The sequence below is a fragment of the Dendropsophus ebraccatus genome, chromosome 5, assembly GCF_027789765.1.
Source record: "Dendropsophus ebraccatus isolate aDenEbr1 chromosome 5, aDenEbr1.pat, whole genome shotgun sequence".
Taxonomy (NCBI): domain Eukaryota; kingdom Metazoa; phylum Chordata; class Amphibia; order Anura; family Hylidae; genus Dendropsophus; species Dendropsophus ebraccatus.
The window spans coordinates 148574061-148592286 of NC_091458.1; the positions used below are offsets into that span (position 1 = coordinate 148574061).

Below are 18226 nucleotides of genomic sequence, written 5' to 3' on the forward strand. Positions count from 1 at the left end.
CAAATACGGGGGCGCCTGTAAATTCAAGCACGTCTGCGGGACTTGTGGTGGAACATCGCACGGCACGGCGCGGTGTTTTAGAAAAGGCAAGGGGCGAGGGGGCGGTAGTTCTGGTCATGGGAGTGACGCCGGTGAGGGTGGGCGCGATGCGACCGTTTCTAGATAGATTCCCGGATAGGGGGAAGGCGTTGTTGCTGTTTGACGGTTTTACTTGTGGCTTTGTCATCCCGGCCCCTCCTTATGAGGTGCCTTTCTCATTGCGCAATTTGAAGTCGGCGTATTTGCATCCGCGGGTGGTTCAGGAAAAATTGGACAAGGAGGTGGCCATGGGGCGGATGGCAGGGCCTTTTGAGTCACTCCCCTTGTCCAATTTGGTTGTTTCTCCGCTGGGGGTCGTTCCTAAGAAGGAGCCGAATAAATTTCGGCTCATTCACCATCTGTCATACCCTCAGGGTCAGTCGGTGAACGATGGTATAGACCCTGATCTTTGTTCGGTGGTTTATACGTCTTTCGACGCCGCTGTGGCTTGGGTGCGGGACTATGGGCAGGGGGCTCTGCTGGCCAAGACGGACATTGAGTCCGCCTTCCGCCTGTTACCCGTACACCCTGACAGCATGAGGCTGTTAGGTTGCCATTGGGAGGGAAAGTTTTACGTGGATCGTTGCCTCCCAATGGGTTGCTCGTTGTCTTGCGCTTATTTTGAGGCGTTTGGTTCTTTCCTGGAATGGGCTGTGCGGGACCTAGCGGGCTTGAAGTCAGTCATTCACTACTTAGACGACTTTTTGTTCGTGGGGCCGCCCGACTCGCCCATCTGTGGAACTTTGTTGGGTACCATGGAATGGGTTGCTGGTCAGTTTGGGGTCCCCTTGGCTTCGGGGAAAACAGAGGGTCCGGCGACGGCACTAAAGTTCTTGGGGATCGTGATTGATTCCTGTAGAATGGAGTGCCGGCTGCCGGAGGATAAACTTGTGGCCCTGAAGGCCGAGGTGCGGCGGGCGCAAGGATTACGAAAAATCACTCTGAAGGAGTTGCAATCCTTGCTGGGCAAATTGAATTTTGCCTGCAGGATTATGCCAATGGGACGAGTTTTTTGTAGGCGGCTGGCGGGGGCGACGGCTGGGGTGCGGGCGCCTCATCATTTTGTTAGGTTGACGGTTGAGCATCGGGACGATTTGGCTGTGTGGGCGGGGTTTTTGGATACCTATAACGGTAGGTCTTTGATGTTGGCCCCGGCGGTGGATTCCGTTGATTGGGAGTTGTTCACGGATGCGGCTGGGAGTGTGGGTTTCGGGGCATACTGCCAAGGGCAGTGGTGTGCGGGGTCCTGGCCGGGATCATGGGAACAGTCGGGTCTGGTGCGGAATTTGGCTTTCTTGGAGTTGTTCCCGATTGTGGTGGCGGTGGGTGTCTGGGGCGACAGGTTTAGGGACAGGAAAGTCAGATTTCACTGTGATAATGAGGCTGCGGTGTCTGCGGTGAACACTGGATCTGCATCTTCGCCTCCAGTAGTGTGCCTGTTGCGACATTTGGTTCTTAGTTGCTTGTCTTTGAATGCGTGGGTGGTGGCGGTGCACGTGCCAGGAGTAAAGAATGACATTGCCGACTCTCTTTCTCGCCAGCAGTGGGAGCGTTTTCGAGCCCTGGCTCCGGAGGCCGACGAGGAAGGGATCCCGTGCCCGCCGCACCTGTGGACTCTGGTCTGTTGATGGTTGGTGGACTGATTCGGTCGTCTCTGGCGCCTGCTACATGGAGGTCGTATGCGGCGGATTGGGTGGTCTGGGAGGAGTGGTTGTGCGGTTGGGGAGGTGCTTGCTCTGATGGTGACAGGACTTGGGCCGTATTGGGCTGGTTGGGTAGCGTGGCTGGGGGCGGTTGGTCGGTGGCCAGGGTCAATCGTTTTATGTCAGCGTTGGTTTTCTGGCTTAAAGTGCGAGGGTTGCGGGATATCACGAAGGAGTTTGTGGTGTTGCAGGCTTTGAAGGGTTTTCGTAGGGGCAAGTTGCGCCCGGACTCGAGAAGGCCTGTTTCGTTTGCCCTGTTGGAAAGGATTGTGGGCTGCTTGGGGGGGATTTGTCGGTCGCAGGGAGAGTTCCTTTTGTTTCGTTTGGCTTTTTCGTGGGCTTTTTTCGGGGCTTTGAGAGTGGGTGAGTTGGTGTCTCCGTCGGGTAGCCGGCCGGGAGGCTTGTTGCGGGAGGATGTGGTGCTTGAGGATGGTCGGGTGTTTTTCTGGATCCGTCGCTCCAAGACGGATCAGGACGGCCGGGGGCGTCGGGTTGCGCTAGGGGCAGTGGCTGGTTCGGCGGTTTGTCCGGTGCGGTGCTTGCGGGAGTTTTTGGAGGTTAGAGGTTTACAGGGTGGCCCATTGCTGCGCCATGCGGGGGGTACATTCCTGTCGAGGTTTCAGTTCTCTGCCATTTTCCGGAAGTGTTTGGTTTCTTTGGGGTTGGACGGGTCGGCGTTTGCTCCTCATTCATTCAGGATCGGGGCGGCGACCGAGGCAGCGAGCTGGGGCCTCAGTGCTGAGGTGGTTAGGCGGATTGGGCGGTGGGAGTCGGGGCGCTACAGATCATATGTGCGCCCGCAGTTGGTTTAGGTGGTCTGGGGCTTCGCTTATAGTTGAGTGACGCACGGCATGTTGTGTTTTCTTCTCGTTACAGGTCCCCCCTTTTTAGTGTGGATTTTGGGCCATTCTTATGTGGTTCGGGGAGCGCAGAGGGCGGAGGTCAGGCCGGATGGTCGACAGCTCGGTTTTTCCCGGAATGTTGCGGTGCTCCGATGGTTGGGAAAGGGGGGCATGCTGTGGAACCGGGCGCTGCCAGACTTCCAGCGGTATGTGGGGTTGGATAGGGCCCCTGATGTGCTTGTGTTGCATTTGGGGGGGAACGATTTGGGAAGCCGTCCTTTCAGGGAATTGATCCGGGATATACGCTATGATATCCTGCGCTTATGGGTGGCATGGCCACACGTGCGGGTAGTGTGGTCGGATATTGTCCCGAGGCAGTGCTGGCGGAAGGCTCGGTCGGTTGAACGTCTGAACAAGGCCCGAGTTAAGGTGAACAGAGCAATTGGAGGTTTTTTGGCCCGGAATGGCGGTGTGGTGGTACGGCATCTGGATTTTGAGGCCGGGCAGGGCAACTACTGGTTGGGGGATGGTGTTCACCTCAACGCGGTGGGCACCGATTTGTGGGCGTTGAGAGTTCAGGAGGGGATTGAGCGGGCCCTGGTCTTGGTGGGGGGCTCACATACTTGAGGTTTCAAGGTATGTTCGTGGTGGCGGGTGTAGAGGGTCCTTGGGGTTGGTCTTGGATTCTGATTTGGGGGTACATGGGTAGCAATCCTCTGATGTACTGGTATCATCAGGGGAAGTTCTGGGCTCCTGCCAGTGTGGTGTCACGGGGAGCGGAGTTATAGTTATGGTCAATACAGCCATCTGCTGAGCTTTATATAGAGGGTGTGGGGCCTTTGAGCCGGTAGCGGGCGGCTGGAGGTTTTAAATTGATGGGGAGCAGATTGGTTGGGAAATTGGAGCCCCAAGGACCCCCTGCACATTAAGAAGGCTCGATATATATATACGTATCTAACATTACTGGTTTGGCCGTTGGATATGTATATGTATATATTTATTTCTATATTTAGTTTTAATATTTGGATTTAATATTTGGTGCAATATTTTTGTATGATTGTTTTGTTAATAAAATGGCTGCTGTGGCCAATTTTTCCAAACAGGTTTCCGTGTCTCATTCGGGGACGAGAGGGTTGGTCCAGCAGAATGGGGGGAAGGGAGGTTTTACTGTAAGGTAAAGGAATGGTCTGGGCTACCCCCTGTCAAGAAAGGCTGCACGCGACCCCCGTGAGCGGTAAGCCGCCATGACGGGGTGTCCAGCCATGAAGGGGTTAAAATTAGGTGAAAGGAAGGTTAACGCGGGAGTTGCTAGGGGAGGGGTAGGGGAGGGGACAGGGAGGGGACAGAGTTGATTTAAGGGACTGGCTCTCTCCTCATGGTAACACTCGGGAGGAGAGAGCAGTGTGAAGAGTCCCGCCCACCCTCCCTTATTAATTTTGGCCGTGGGTGCCTGTACGTTTGGATATGTGGGAGGGGGGATTTGTTTCTCTTGTCATGGCAGCTGTGGCGGGTGTAGAGGGTCCTTGGGGTTGGTCTTGGATTCTGATTTGGGGGTACATGGGTAGCAATCCTCTGATGTACTGGTATCATCAGGGGAAGTTCTGGGCTCCTGCCAGTGTGGTGTCACGGGGAGCGGAGTTATAGTTATGGTCAATACAGCCATCTGCTGAGCTTTATATAGAGGGTGTGGGGCCTTTGAGCCGGTAGCGGGCGGCTGGAGGTTTTAAATTGATGGGGAGCAGATTGGTTGGGAAATTGGAGCCCCAAGGACCCCCTGCACATTAAGAAGGCTCGATATATATATACGTATCTAACATTACTGGTTTGGCCGTTGGATATGTATATGTATATATTTATTTCTATATTTAGTTTTAATATTTGGATTTAATATTTGGTGCAATATTTTTGTATGATTGTTTTGTTAATAAAATGGCTGCTGTGGCCAATTTTTCCAAACAGGTTTCCGTGTCTCATTCGGGGACGAGAGGGTTGGTCCAGCAGAATGGGGGGAAGGGAGGTTTTACTGTAAGGTAAAGGAATGGTCTGGGCTACCCCCTGTCAGGGCATCCGGCTTTTCTTTGCCTTGTTTAATGAGTCAACCATCGCTACATCATGTGGCAGAGAGTTCCATAGTGTCTCTGCTCTTACAGTAAAGAATCCCTGTCTGATGATGGTTAAACCTTCTTTCCTCTAGATGTAGCTCCCCCCTTGTCATAATTACAGTCCTATGTTTCAAAAGATCTCTGGATTATATGCAGGGCTGTGGAGTCGGTAAGCTGCAGCTCCGACTCCAACTCCGAATCCTGAATTTTATCAGGACCAACTCCGACTCCCTACTCCGACTCCTTCATAAATGGCCAGTCATGTACCAGGGGAGTTATTTATCACACTAGCTCAGCAGCTTCTCCCTAATGTATTACATGATCCTGGGGCGACTTATGAGACATACAAAGGAAGCTTCTTCTGAGTGTGCAGTGGATGCTGCCAGTCTCCAGCCTCCATGTCCTGAACAACTCAGAACTAGACTAGATAGAGCAGGTGATCTTTTCGTGCTGACAGTCTTCTATGTTTCTAACTAAATGTTCACCATATACAAAGAAACACTGCTAACAATGCCAAATACCTGTAATATAGAGGTCAGCCATAGTGATATACAGGGGGTCACACATAGTGATATAGAAGGTCACTGTGTGGGCACGCAATAGCACGCACACACACAGTCTACTGCAGCCATAGCATACACACACAGGCTGCTGCAGCTATAGCACACACACACACAGCCTGCTGCAGCCATAGCACACATACATACAGCCTGCTGCAGCCATAGCATACACCCACACAGCCTGCTGCAGCTATAGCACACACACACACACACACACACACACACACACAGCCTGCTGCAGCCATAGCACACACCCACACATCCCGCTGCAGCTATAGCACATACACACAGCCTGCTGCAGCCATAGCACACACACACACACACACACACACACAGCCTGCTGCAGCCATAGCACACCCACACAGCCTGCTGCAGCCATAGCATACACACACATCCTGCTGCAGCCATAGCATACACACACAGCCTACTGCAGCCATAGCATGCGCACACACACACACACAGCTGCAGCCATAGCACGCGCACACACACACACACAACTGCAGCAATAGAACACTGAAGAAAAACACACAATCTTCTCCCAGAGAGAAAACACCACACTGAGGACAGAGGTTACTGCTACACTACTTATGTCTTCTCCTCCTCCTCCTCTATATTACACAGGATATCTTCATATTACACTGCTGCTCATATACAGTCATCCACCATTTAGGAAGAGAACAGCACAGATCTCCCCCCCCCACACAATGGACTCTTCCAGCTCAGAAACAATCTGCCAAATAGTGACCGACAACTTTTCCATGACCCCCCCTTATCTAATAGAACCAGTGTCCTATTACTGATATATTCCCCGACAACCCTTATGTAATAGGGCCAGTGTCCTATTACTGATATATTCCCTGACCCCCCCTTATGTAATTGGGACAGTATCCTATTAGAATGTTGCTCATAATATATATTCATGAGCAAAACTTGTAAAATTCATATCAAAATTCAATTCTACATTTTTTAAAGATTTTTTTTAAAGCTGGAGTCGGAGCCGGTACATTTTTTTCCGACTCCGACTTCAGCTAAAGCTAGCTCCGACTCCGACTCCATGACTCCGACTCCACAGTCCTGATTATATGTTTATATATTTATACATGGTGATGAGATCGCCCCTAAGGCCAAATCTATGTCTCATATACCTCAACCTCCTTATTACCACTGGCTGGGTGGTCATTGTATATAGAGCAGGCTCAGAAGCTGAGCCCACTCCATATGTGGTTGGTGCTGACTGTATCTTCTAATAATAATAATAATAATTTTTATTTATATAGCGCCAACAGATTTCGCAGCACTGTACAATTCTGGGGTACATACATAGACATCAGACATCACAGAGATATACATATAATTATCCATACATGAGGAGTGAGGTCATCAGCTTACAGACTATTGGGAGGGGGTTTGAGACAAAATGACAGAGGGGCAAAGTGCTTCATTGTTCTTATGGTCCGGCCATCTATATAAATAAGGCAGTGCTGGTAGAGGTGGGTGAACCTGTCACCAACCAATGCCTGCCTGCTACAGGTCTAAGTGCTTAAATGTTGGTGTGTGCATGTGTGTGTGTATGTGTGTGTGGGGGGGGGGGGGGGGTACCATTTTAGGGAACCTGATAAGCCTGCTTGAACAGATGTATTTTGAGGGCATAATTGAAGCTTTGGGTATTGGAGGTGAGTCTGACATTCTTGGGTAATGCATTCCATAGAACTGGTGCAGCTCGGGTGAAGTCCTGGAGACGGGAGTGAGAGGTGCGGATTAAGGTGGATGTTAGTCTTAAGTCGTTAGAGGAGCATAAGGCATGTGCAGGGCGGAAGACAGAGATGAGGGAGGAGATATATTGCAGTGTTGTGGAGAGATTTGTGGGTGAGCAGGAGGAGCTATATTGTATCCTGTGCTTAATAGGGAGCCACGGGGGGAGGCATCAGTATAGTGACTGGCACAGGGGGGAGACATCAGTATAGTGACTGGCACAGGGGGAAGGCATCAGTATAGTGACTGGCACAGGGGGAAGGCATCAGTATAGTGACTGGCACAGGGGGGAGGCATCAGTATAGTGGCCGGCACAGGGGGAAGGCATCAGTATAGTGACTGGCACAGGGGGAAGGCATCAGTATAGTGACTGGCACAGGGGGGAGGCATCTGTATAGTGGCTGGCACAGGGGGAAGGCATCAGTATAGTGACTGGCACAGGGGGAAGGCATCAGTATAGTGGCTTGCACAGGGGGAAGGCATCAGTAATAGTGGCTTGCACAGGGGGAAGGCATCAGTATAGTGACTGGCACAGGGGGAGGCATCAGTATAGTGGCTTGCACAGGGGGAAGGCATCAGTATAGTGACTGGCACAGGGGGAAGGCATCAGTATAGTGACTGGCACAGGGGGAGGCATCAGTATAGTGGCCGGCACAGGGGGAAGGCATCAGTATAGTGACTGGCACAGGGGGGAGGCATCTGTATAGTGGCTGGCACAGGGGGAAGGCATCAGTATAGTGACTGGCACAGGGGGAAGGCATCAGTATAGTGACTGGCACAGGGGGGAGGCATCAGTATAGTGACTGGCACAGGGGGAAGGCATCAGTATAGTGGCCGGCACAGGGGGAAGGCATCAGTATAGTGACTGGCACAGGGGGGAGGCATCTGTATAGTGGCTGGCACAGGGGGAAGGCATCAGTATAGTGACTGGCACAGGGGGAAGGCATCAGTATAGTGACTGGCACAGGGGGGAGGCATCTGTATAGTGACTGGCACAGGGGGGAGGCATCAGTATAGTGGCTGGCACAGGGGGGAGGCATCTGTATAGTGGCTGGCACAGGGGAAAGGCATTGGTATAGCGGCTGGACTGGGAGATCAGCCTGGCTGCTGCATTGAGAACGGACTGGATAAAGGAGAGTTTAGAGGAAGGAAGGATGATTAGTAAGGAATTGCAGTAATCTAGAAGTCCTTCTGGGCCTGCCATGGTAAAATCTTCTTGTACAGTCCCCCAATTAAGTTTTTAAAAGTATAAAAAAAATCTCTTAATCATATCATATCAGATAAAATTGAAATAAAAGCAAACAAAAAGCACCACCCCTACTGCACTGTTCACCAAAAATAACATGCATTTTTGAGGGGAGGGACCACCAAGAAATCATTTATATGGTAAGATTTAAAATATCCAGACTATAAGCTTAAGAAGAGTGCTGAGAACTTGTTATATGGAAAGGGGGGACAATATCAGGTCCATTTCCCCATCCAAATCCGTGTCTGCATCATCAATGACATAGAAAGCGTCAGTCCTGTATATATTTGGTTATTGATGAAGATAGCGATTAGGCAGAACAAGAAAAGAGTACTGGATATCTGCTGACAAGCAAGATGGGGATCCATGAAGAAGCCTTCATAAACGTTAGAATAAAGTATACAGGACCCATTTATAAGGTCATTATAAGAACGGATTTATTGTTCTAGTTTCAAGTAGAGTAAACCTATGAGCTTATAATAAAAAGTGTGGCCTGTCTAGTTTTTATATGTTTGTGTTATAATTTGCAGGTGTTTGTAGTGGGGAATGATGCCACTGCCACCATATTGGATTACAGCAGACAAGTCCTCCTGGTCATCTTTTCCTTGTACTGTTTTGCCAGACAGAATGCATCCCACATACGGTAAGGAGACACAATACATGGGGGACTCGGCATTCCCATTAAGCACATATGAGATTATGTCTGCACTATTGAATTACTTTAAAGTGTCACTGCCGTTTAATTTTTTTGCAGAAATCAATAGTACAGGCGATTTTAAGAAACGTTGTCATTGGGTTTATTAGCCGAAAAATGCATTTTTATTATGAAAAACCATTTTCGAGCTCTCCCCCCTGTCTTCATGGTTCTCTTATGGAGAGGGGAGGGGTTGAGGGAGATGGGGCACCAAAACCAGACAACAAAAAGTTAATTTACAGCTTCATCACCGGCGATCTCCTCTGACAGTCAGCACTGACCTCTCTGACCGCTGAATAGGCTTTCACACAGGTCCCACTGTGTAATCTTTTGTTCTCTGCTCTCTGCTTGCGACTAATCTCCCTCCTCCCCCCTCCCTGCTCCATAGGTTACACAGGGCCAGACTGATGTAAAAGAGTCGAGATTTCTTGATAATGAGCAATGAATGAGAGAGAGGGGGGGACACCTGGGGAAAGTCTTTCTGAACGCAGATAATGGTATATTTGCCTAATAAACCCAATTACAAAGTTTCTTAAAATTGCCGGAATTATTGATTTCTGCAAAAAAAAAAAAAAAAACGACAGTGAAACTTTTTTAATTCTTTATTTATTAAATTTTTTCATTGTACAAACATACAGAATAAGAAAGGTAATAGGCCAAAAAAAAAAACAGGGAGTACAATACTCTTAATGAAACAAGTAGAGAAACATAGTAACCAGCATATAGCCAGCGGTTAGCCATCCGTATCATGATATTCTAATATTTGAGTTGATTCATGACACCAAATCGGGGGTTCGGTGGTAATGGCCTCTGTGTGGAGCGATCTAAATAGGTGTCTTTGTGGAGAAGGAATATATCCGGGACGTCTCTCAGGTGTAAGACATCCTATTTCCGATATTGGTGTCGGGAGCATGGATGATGTTGTTCAGAGATGGAACAACTTAATTAGTAAACAGGACACAACAATGAACACGAGACGAACATCTACAAGAAGGTGGGGGGGGGGGGGAAGGGTTTGCTGTCATCATATCAAGAGAAAGAAAGACAAGTGGATGTAGAGGTCCGTGGGATCAGTCCAGTCTACAATGTGAGCTGATGAGTCAAGGTATAATGCTTCCAAGGCACCCCTGTCTTTAGAAAAGTGGTGTGCGAACGCATTATCCAACTTACTAGCTCTTCCATAATGCTCATGTTTTCTATCTCAGCATACCAAGCTGATATAGGGGGTGGTGTGGGTTGTTGCCAATAAGTTGGTATAAGTACATTCGCAGCTGTGATGAGGTGAACCAACAGACTCTGTTTAGACAAGTGGGTGCCTACAGGGGGTAGCCATAAGAGTACGAGTTGCGGAGTTATATCGACAGACTCGCCACACATCTCTTTAATGGCTTTAATCACATGCGTCCAAAAGGGGGTAAGTAGAGGACATGTCCAGAAGATATGGGTTAATGTGCCTCCTAGGTTACCACATCGCCAACAAGAGTCTGCTGATATAAGTCCCCAACGGTGAAGCTGGTGAGGTGTTCGGTACCATCTAGTAAGAATTTTATAGGAATTTTCCTGTGTAGTGATGGAAGTAGAGAACCCATGAGAATGAGAGAGTATAAGTTTGACATCTACCGGAGTAAAGGAGATGTGTAGTTCGTCTTCCCAGGCGATAAGGAAGTTGGGTTTGGTGGGGATATCTAGAGACAGGAGATACGAGTGTATTGCTAAACACTTAGCAATAGGTTGTTTCAGCGTCAATAACGCTTCAAAACTATTCGGGGTTTGTCTTCTATCTCTCAGTGAGAGAAAGGTCTTTAAGGAAGAGGTAAAATCGTGAATATGTAGGAAGTTCAATGGAGTGGTGCGAGAACCCAGCAAAGGTGCTATGGGTGCGTCGTCTATGGAAACAGGGACATCTGCCAAAGTTTTCTTTACAGGGATCGTGTGCCAAAAGGAGTCAGTAAGCGGACCTCTTTTTAAATATTGCTTTAGATACCGAAGAGGCATCATCGGTGAGGGTCCTGGTGAGAACTTGTGTTTTTGAGTTTATGCCATAGTTCTAAAGTGGCTTTAGTGATAGGATTTAATGGTCGTGGAATGGGGGTGTCAGGGGGTGCCCAGAACAAGTAATGAGAGGAGAGGGGTATCGTAGCCCACTCCACGCGTATGTGGAGAGGAATGGTGTCTGTATGGAGGATCGCCATCGTCCTGCTCAAATGTAAAGCTTCATAATATTTTATTGGGTCGGGGGGTCCCACACCTCCATCACATTTCCTCCTATTAAGGGTGGAAAAAGCAATCCTAGGTGTTTGTTGATTCCATAAAAATTTATTAAACATCTTCTTAAGGTTTTTTAGAAAATTAATAGAGTGTAATAGGAAGCATTTGCATAGTGTAGAGTAATTTCGGTAGTATGTATGATTTCAGCAGATTTTTCCTACCAATCCATGAAGGAAAGGGGATAGTAAGAGAGTCCAGATGGCTTTTAATCTTTTGGGCTAAAGAGGGGAAATTACTAATGATAAATGTCCTGGGCCGGATGGCCTACCAGCCTTTTATTACAACATTTTTTAGGTACCCTTAGTCTATACTTAGTTAGATGGTGCACGGCCATGATGCAGGGTACGCCACCTCCTCCTCAGTCGCTGCAAGCCACGATCGCCGTCATACATAAAGAAGGCAAACCACAAGATTCTTGTGGTAGCTACCGACCGATCTCTCTACTTAAAGGGGTTATCCAGCGCTACAAAAACATGGCCACTTTTCCCCCTCTCTTGTCTCCAGTTCAGGTGTGGTTTTCAATTAAGCTCCATTTTCTTTAATGGAACTGAGTTCCAAACCCCACCCAATCTGGAGACAAGAGAGGGGGAAAAGTGGCCATGTTCTTGTAGCGCTGGATAACCCCTTTAATGTAGATGTCAAAACATAGGCTAAGTTACTGGCAAACCGTATAGCCCCTCTGTTACCTAAGCTAGTGAATGAGGAACAGGTGGGATTTGAGCGTAATAGAGAAGGTAATCATAACACCCATACTCTCATTAGTATAATCCACCACGCTCATACCCATAAAGTTCCACTCATACCGTTAGGCATCGACGCAGAAAAAGCGTTCGATTGGGTGGACTGGAATTTTATGGGTAAAACTTTAGAGAAATTCGGCTTTCCTCTTCCATTTATTTCCGCTATTTTCACCTTATACTCCTCACCATCAGCACGAGTGCTGGTCAACGGGCACCTATCCCCTCCTTTTAATATTAAAAATGGCACAAGACAGGGGTGCCCGTTGTCCCCCACTCTTTTTATTCTGGTAATGGAAACCCTACTCCAGTCTATACGAGAACATCCGCTGATCCTGGGACTGATGTTGGGTAAAGACAAACACCACGCCGCAACTTTCGCTAATGACCTCTTAATATTTGTGACAGAACCTAAAATAAACTAAAAATTTTTTCGAGGACTTTGGCTACGTATCCAACTTTAAAATCAACCATGATAAGTCAGAAGCCTTAAATATTTCGGCAGATGAAGCCACAGTCATGCACATAAGAAGAACTACCCCGTTCAAATGGCCATCAAAACACATTAAATTTATTGGGCTACACATACCTAAAGACAGTGAAACTTTAAACATTGTTGTACATGCAGAGAAGGTGTCATGTAATATGTACAGTATGTAAGTCATACTCACCTACCCCGGTTCCCAGCTGCTCCTAGTGTGTCTTGCTCATCACTCTTCTTCCTACTGGACCCTTTTTAGCAGGAACTGCCCACTCGGCCAATTAACTGATTTACTGAACGGGCCGTCACTGTTGAAATAGTCTATCTTGGAAGTACTGAAGAAGCCAGTAGGCAGATAATGGCACAACAGGAGCTGCAGGGGACCTAGATGGGTGAGTATGCCTTTTTATTGCTACCCCAGAAAAAAATGTGGTATACCCAGATAACCCCTTTAATCTGTCATTAATTGGATCCAGCAATTGTCAGATTATTCCATGGGTAGTCAACCTTCGGGCTTCTTACAATCAAAGTCATTACTATTTAACCCATTCATTTTTACTCCTCCCAGATCTCCATGCCAGGATATCCTTCTTTGGTTCCTAGAGAAGTCGGAGAGAGAAACAGCAGTGTCTGCACTGGCTGGACTGAGTGGCATGGAGTCCTCCCTTCCATCTTTGCCTGACTATAGCCATATCAAGCCCGGGAGTCATGGTGGAGCAATGATCGTTGTGCGGGAAGACCAGAGGTGAGAGGTGGGCTTCTTGTCAGTTCTGCTATTTATCGGCAGATTGATGACATAGTAGTGAGTACACCGCTCCAATGTAGCTTTAGTATAAAAGTAAAGTACTCTAAAAGAAACCATATTGAAATGCTGTTATGCTTACAGAGTCCATATTAATTTATTTGTGCAAGAAGTGTTGTTAGTGAATTCTGGGCACCAGAAAGTTATCATCTTAGGGTTTACCCACCCTAAGTGATTTTTTTTTTTTTTCAAATCATGTAAGGTCAGAAAGTTTTACAGATTCATAATTGACTTCTATTCAAAAAATCTCCAGTCTTCCAGTACTTTCCAGCTGCTGTATGTCCTGCAGGAAGTAGTGTATTCTTTCCAGTCTGACACAGTGCTCTCTGCTGCCACCTCTGTCCGTGTCAGGAACTGTCCAGAGCAGGAGAGGGTTTTTTAATGGAAATTTGTTCCAGGCAGTTCCAGAGGTGGCAGCAGAGAGCACTGTGTCAGACTGGAAAGAATACACCACTTCTTGCAGGATATACAGCAGCTGACAAGTACTGGAAGACTTGAGATTTTTAATTAGAAGTAAATTACAAATTTATATAACTTTCTGACATCAGTTGGCACCAGAGTCCCTCTTTAACCGGTTATTTTCTTTGTTTTTTTCTTCCAGGGATGATGATGATTCCCTGTATGACAAAGTGACTGGGGAGCAATGGCGGCTGCAGTGTTTAGTGGATTTACTCTCCATTAATCCTCGCACAGGACTAGCAGCAGATTTCTTTCTGTTTTGCCTTAAGGTAACTATGCACCACGCAGCTACCAGGACTGCTGGTATTATCGCTCCATCGGAAGATGGCTATTTAGGTGCACGTTTCTAGTGAGAATAGGCATGGCACAACAGAGAGCTATGCCCTGTCCTGTGTATATGAACAGCAGGACTATATCTGGCCATTCGATCACTAGTATAGGCCATTTTCTCCTGGTTACACACCTGCAAACTCCATCTCTCTGTCTGCTTTTCCTATTCTCAGCTGCAGTAAGGATGCAGACTAACATCTGTGCTGCCTCCTATACACTAAACACTAAAAATAACATCCTGCAATCCTGCGGAAGTTCCCAGACCAGCATTGAGCAATCTAACATGTGAATTCAGCGTTCTCTCTGGACAGAAAGTCTTCACTGTGCACAGGCTGTTTGTCTCCTCTTCCTGCTCACTCATCCCCCTCGGCCCCTCCCCCTTCCATAGGCTATAATGGGGAGTTCACTCTGCTTCTCTTTGCTGTAGACGGCTTTTCCTTGATAATGGAAAGATGAAGGGGGGGGAACAGCCTTGTGAGTACATCGCACGCTTTAAATGTTGGTTTGCAGTAGCCAATTATAATATGATACACTGTATCATAAAAGTAATTGTCCAGTGTAAACAAATAAAAAGAACTGTTAACCCCTTAGGGACTGCCTTTTTATGGCCATCACTAATGGGCCTTATTCCAAGCCATACACCTTCCTGGGAAATCACTTAACCGCTCCATAGACTGTAATGAAGCAAACAAACCACTGTGCACCCCAACCAGCTGTATCTCTGGATTGCAGTGGGACACAGGGGTGAGATCTGGTGTGATTAGTAACTTTTGATACATCTGGTGACATTTCAAAAGTTCTCCCTTAAAGTTAATCCCTTAAAGTGTCACTGTAATTTCAAAAAGCTTTTGACATGTCAAAAGTTTTGAACAGTCCGAGTGTTTAGACCCATACCGATCAAGAGAGCAAAGCGGGAGAAGACCACAGCTGCAGCGCTTCTTCTCACAGCTCTGTTAGTTGGACTTTTAATGGAGCTCTATGGAGCCCTACTGACCATGTGACACAGAGCCAGGAGAGGATACGCATATGGAAAATGGCAAATATGCCATTATCTGCATTCAAAAAGACTTTTCCCAGGCCCCCCCCCCCTCCTCTCTCTCATCCACTGCTCATTATCAGGAAATCATGCCTTGTTTACATCAGTCTTGCCCTGTTTGTTCTATGGAGAGAGGAGGGGGAGGAGGGAGATTAGTCACTGGCAGAGAGCAGAGAATAAAGGATTACACAGTGGGAGCTGTGTGAAAGCCAGTATTAAGAGGTCAGAGAGGTCAGTGCTGACTTTAGAGGAGATAGCCCAGTGATGTAGCTGTAAATCAAATCTTTGTTGTCCTGTTTTGGTGCCTTATCTCCCTCCACCCCTCCCCCCTCCTTAGAAAACCATGAAGACAGGGGGGAGAGCTTCAAACAGCTTTTTCATGATAAAAATGCATTTTTTTGGCTAATAAACCCCAAATACAAAGTTTCTTAAAATCGCCTGGACTATTGATTTTTGCAAAAAAATTTAAACGACAGTGACACTTTACTTTAAGTTATCACTAGAGATGAGCGAACCTCGAGCATGCTCGAGTCCATCCGTACCCGATCGTTAGGTATTTGATTAGCGGGGGCTGCTATAGTTAGATAAAGACCTAAGGCTATGTAGAAAACATGGATATAGTCATTGGCTGTATCCATATTTTCGCATGCTCGAGGTTCGCTCATCTCTAGTTATCACATTCCTGATCTCACACAGTAAATGGCGTATGCGCTCGTGTGTGTGTGTCTTGTAATGACAGCTCTGTGCTGATTTTATTTATTTATTTATTTTTTTTAGCGGCTGACCCCCATTTCTGCAGGAGCAGACCTCAGTCCTCGTCCCGAGGATAGTCTTTTGGATATAGAGCGTAAGCTTACACTCCGTTTTCAGTCTCAAGAGAAGCAGCTTCAGCTCCTTCAGGTTCTGTCTGTGCTCTGTGAGAGGATCTCCGACTCCATTTTTACAGACATCAAGCAGGTGACAAAACATTTTTCTGAAGATTTTACCCCAGAAGCAAAACTGTGGTTGTTGTAATGTAACACACGTCCTTATGTGCGTACAGGTGGTGGACTTTGTCCTGATCACGCTCGAGAGGGCCTGCACCAGCCTCGCCACCTCAGAAGGTGGTACTGTGGCATCTCAGACGCTCAGCATGGCTATGGGACTGATCGCCGCCATGCTGGGAGCTGTGGAGGTATCACTCTTGTCCAGATTCGTAGTAATCGTGTAAGTCACGTTGCATCGTTCTAAGTCGTCTTTACGATATTTTCCCACACAGTTGACTTCAACAGATTTCGGACACTTGAAGAGATTGATTCCAGTGCTGGAAAAAGTAATGGCTTCCCATCCGGAGGTAGTGATTCAAGAGTTGGCGCGTGACCTGCGCGTTACTATTGCCACACATTGTGCTGTTCCCCTAACAAACACGACACCCCATGGCCATGACCCCCAGAAACAGGACACAAAACAGCAAAGGCCAAACCGAGATTCTGACCTAAAAAACATTCAAGAGATGCTCCGCTCAGCTAAAGATTCCGATGTCCCCACCAGGGCGGCAGCTCTGCGCTCTCTTACTCGCCTCCTAGAGCAAAGGCATCCTCAGGTGGTAGAGCGCAGGGAGGAGGTGATGCAGGTAAGCTGCGCAGTATCTTTTATTATCCACTAGATGGCGCTGTCTATAGATTTCTCAAATACATTTTTAATTTTGTTGCAGCTCTTAGTGGAGAGTTTAGAGCAAGAAGACCCCTTTGTGTATCTATCGGCTATACAAGGTAATCTCATAGCCGCACTCTGCAATTGTGACATACAGAGGTTCAATCTTCAATCTGCCATATGATTATTGATAATTCCCATCTGGTGTCTTGCAAATAAAAAAAAGCCCCAATTCTTCACTGTTCACTGAAAAAAATTTTTCTTTAAAATCAACTGGTGCCAAAGATTTGTAATCTAGTTCTATTAAAAAAAAACCTCAAGTCTTCCAGTTAGGGCTGGGCGATTAATCGAATTAATTCAATTAATCGCCCAGACAGTTAGAATCGATTTGATTTTTTGTGAAAATCGTAAATTCGATTTTCACAAAAAATCATTGCGGGCGGCGCGGTAAAGTGTCGGGTCCGGAGAGAGTTGCAGGACGGCGCGGTGAGGTGCAGGGCCGGCGGTCAGGAGAGATGTGGTATCGGCGGCTCCAGCCTCTTCACAGAGCCGCGGCTGACCTCTCCCGCCCCTTACACGTTAGTGCCGCGCTGAGCTGCGTCCCGCTCTCTTCCTGTCACACGTGCAGGTCCTGTTCTGTGGAGGAGGCGGCAGGGATCGCAGCAGAAGGAGAGAACGTCGCTGCCCGCTGTACAGCTCCAGGACCCGCAGCGACGTTCTCTCCTTCTGCTGCGATCCCTGCCGCCTCCTCCACAGAACGGGACCTGCACGTGTGACAGTAAGAGAGCGGGACGCAGCTCAGCGCGGCACTAACGTGTAAGGGGCGGGAGAGGTCAGCCGCGGCTCTGTGAAGAGGCTGGAGCCGCCGGTACCACATCTCTCCTGACTGCCGGCCCTGCACCTCACCGCGCAGTCCTGACACTTTACCACGCCTGCCTAGTCCCCCTCAGCTGCCCCATACCCCCTCAGTGTCCCCTCAGCTGCCCCATACCCCCTCAGTGTCCCCTCAGCTGCCCCATACCCCCTCAGTGTCCCCTCAGCTGCCCCATACCCCCTCAGTGTCCCCTCAGCTGCCCCATACCCCCTCAGCTGCCCCATACCCCCTCAGTGTCCCCTCAGCTGCCCCATACCCCTGAGTGACCCCAAGCCGGCTTCATATCCCTCAGTGACCCCCAGCCTGCCCCATACCCCTCAGTGACCCCCAGCCTGCCCCATACCCCTCAGTGACCCCCAGCCTGCCCCATACCCCTCAGTGACCCCCAGCCTGCCCCATACCCCTCAGTGACCCCCAGCCTGCCCCATACCCCTCAGTGACCCCCAGCCTGCCTCATACCCCTCAGTGACCCCCAGCCTGCCCCATACCCCTCAGTGTCCCCTCAGCTGCCCCATACCCCTCAGTGACCCCCAGCCTGCCTCATACCCCTCAGTGACCCCCAGCCTGCCCCATACCCCTCAGTGACCCTTAGCCTGCCCAATACCCCTCAGTGACCCCCAGCCTGCCCCA

The 18226-nt window shown here is 48.4% G+C and overlaps 1 protein-coding gene across 1 annotated transcript in view; it reads left to right on the top strand.

The window, feature by feature from the left end:
- TANGO6 (transport and golgi organization 6 homolog) overlaps positions 1–18226 on the top strand; it is a 51597-nt gene that overhangs the window by 24758 nt on the left and 8613 nt on the right. The window contains exons 8-14 of the mRNA XM_069972988.1: positions 8814–8926; positions 13032–13208; positions 13867–13993; positions 15868–16047; positions 16133–16264; positions 16349–16702; positions 16784–16841. Of these exons, the coding sequence (XP_069829089.1) occupies positions 8814–8926; positions 13032–13208; positions 13867–13993; positions 15868–16047; positions 16133–16264; positions 16349–16702; positions 16784–16841 (1141 nt within the window). The remainder of the gene's footprint in view (positions 1–8813; positions 8927–13031; positions 13209–13866; positions 13994–15867; positions 16048–16132; positions 16265–16348; positions 16703–16783; positions 16842–18226) is intronic.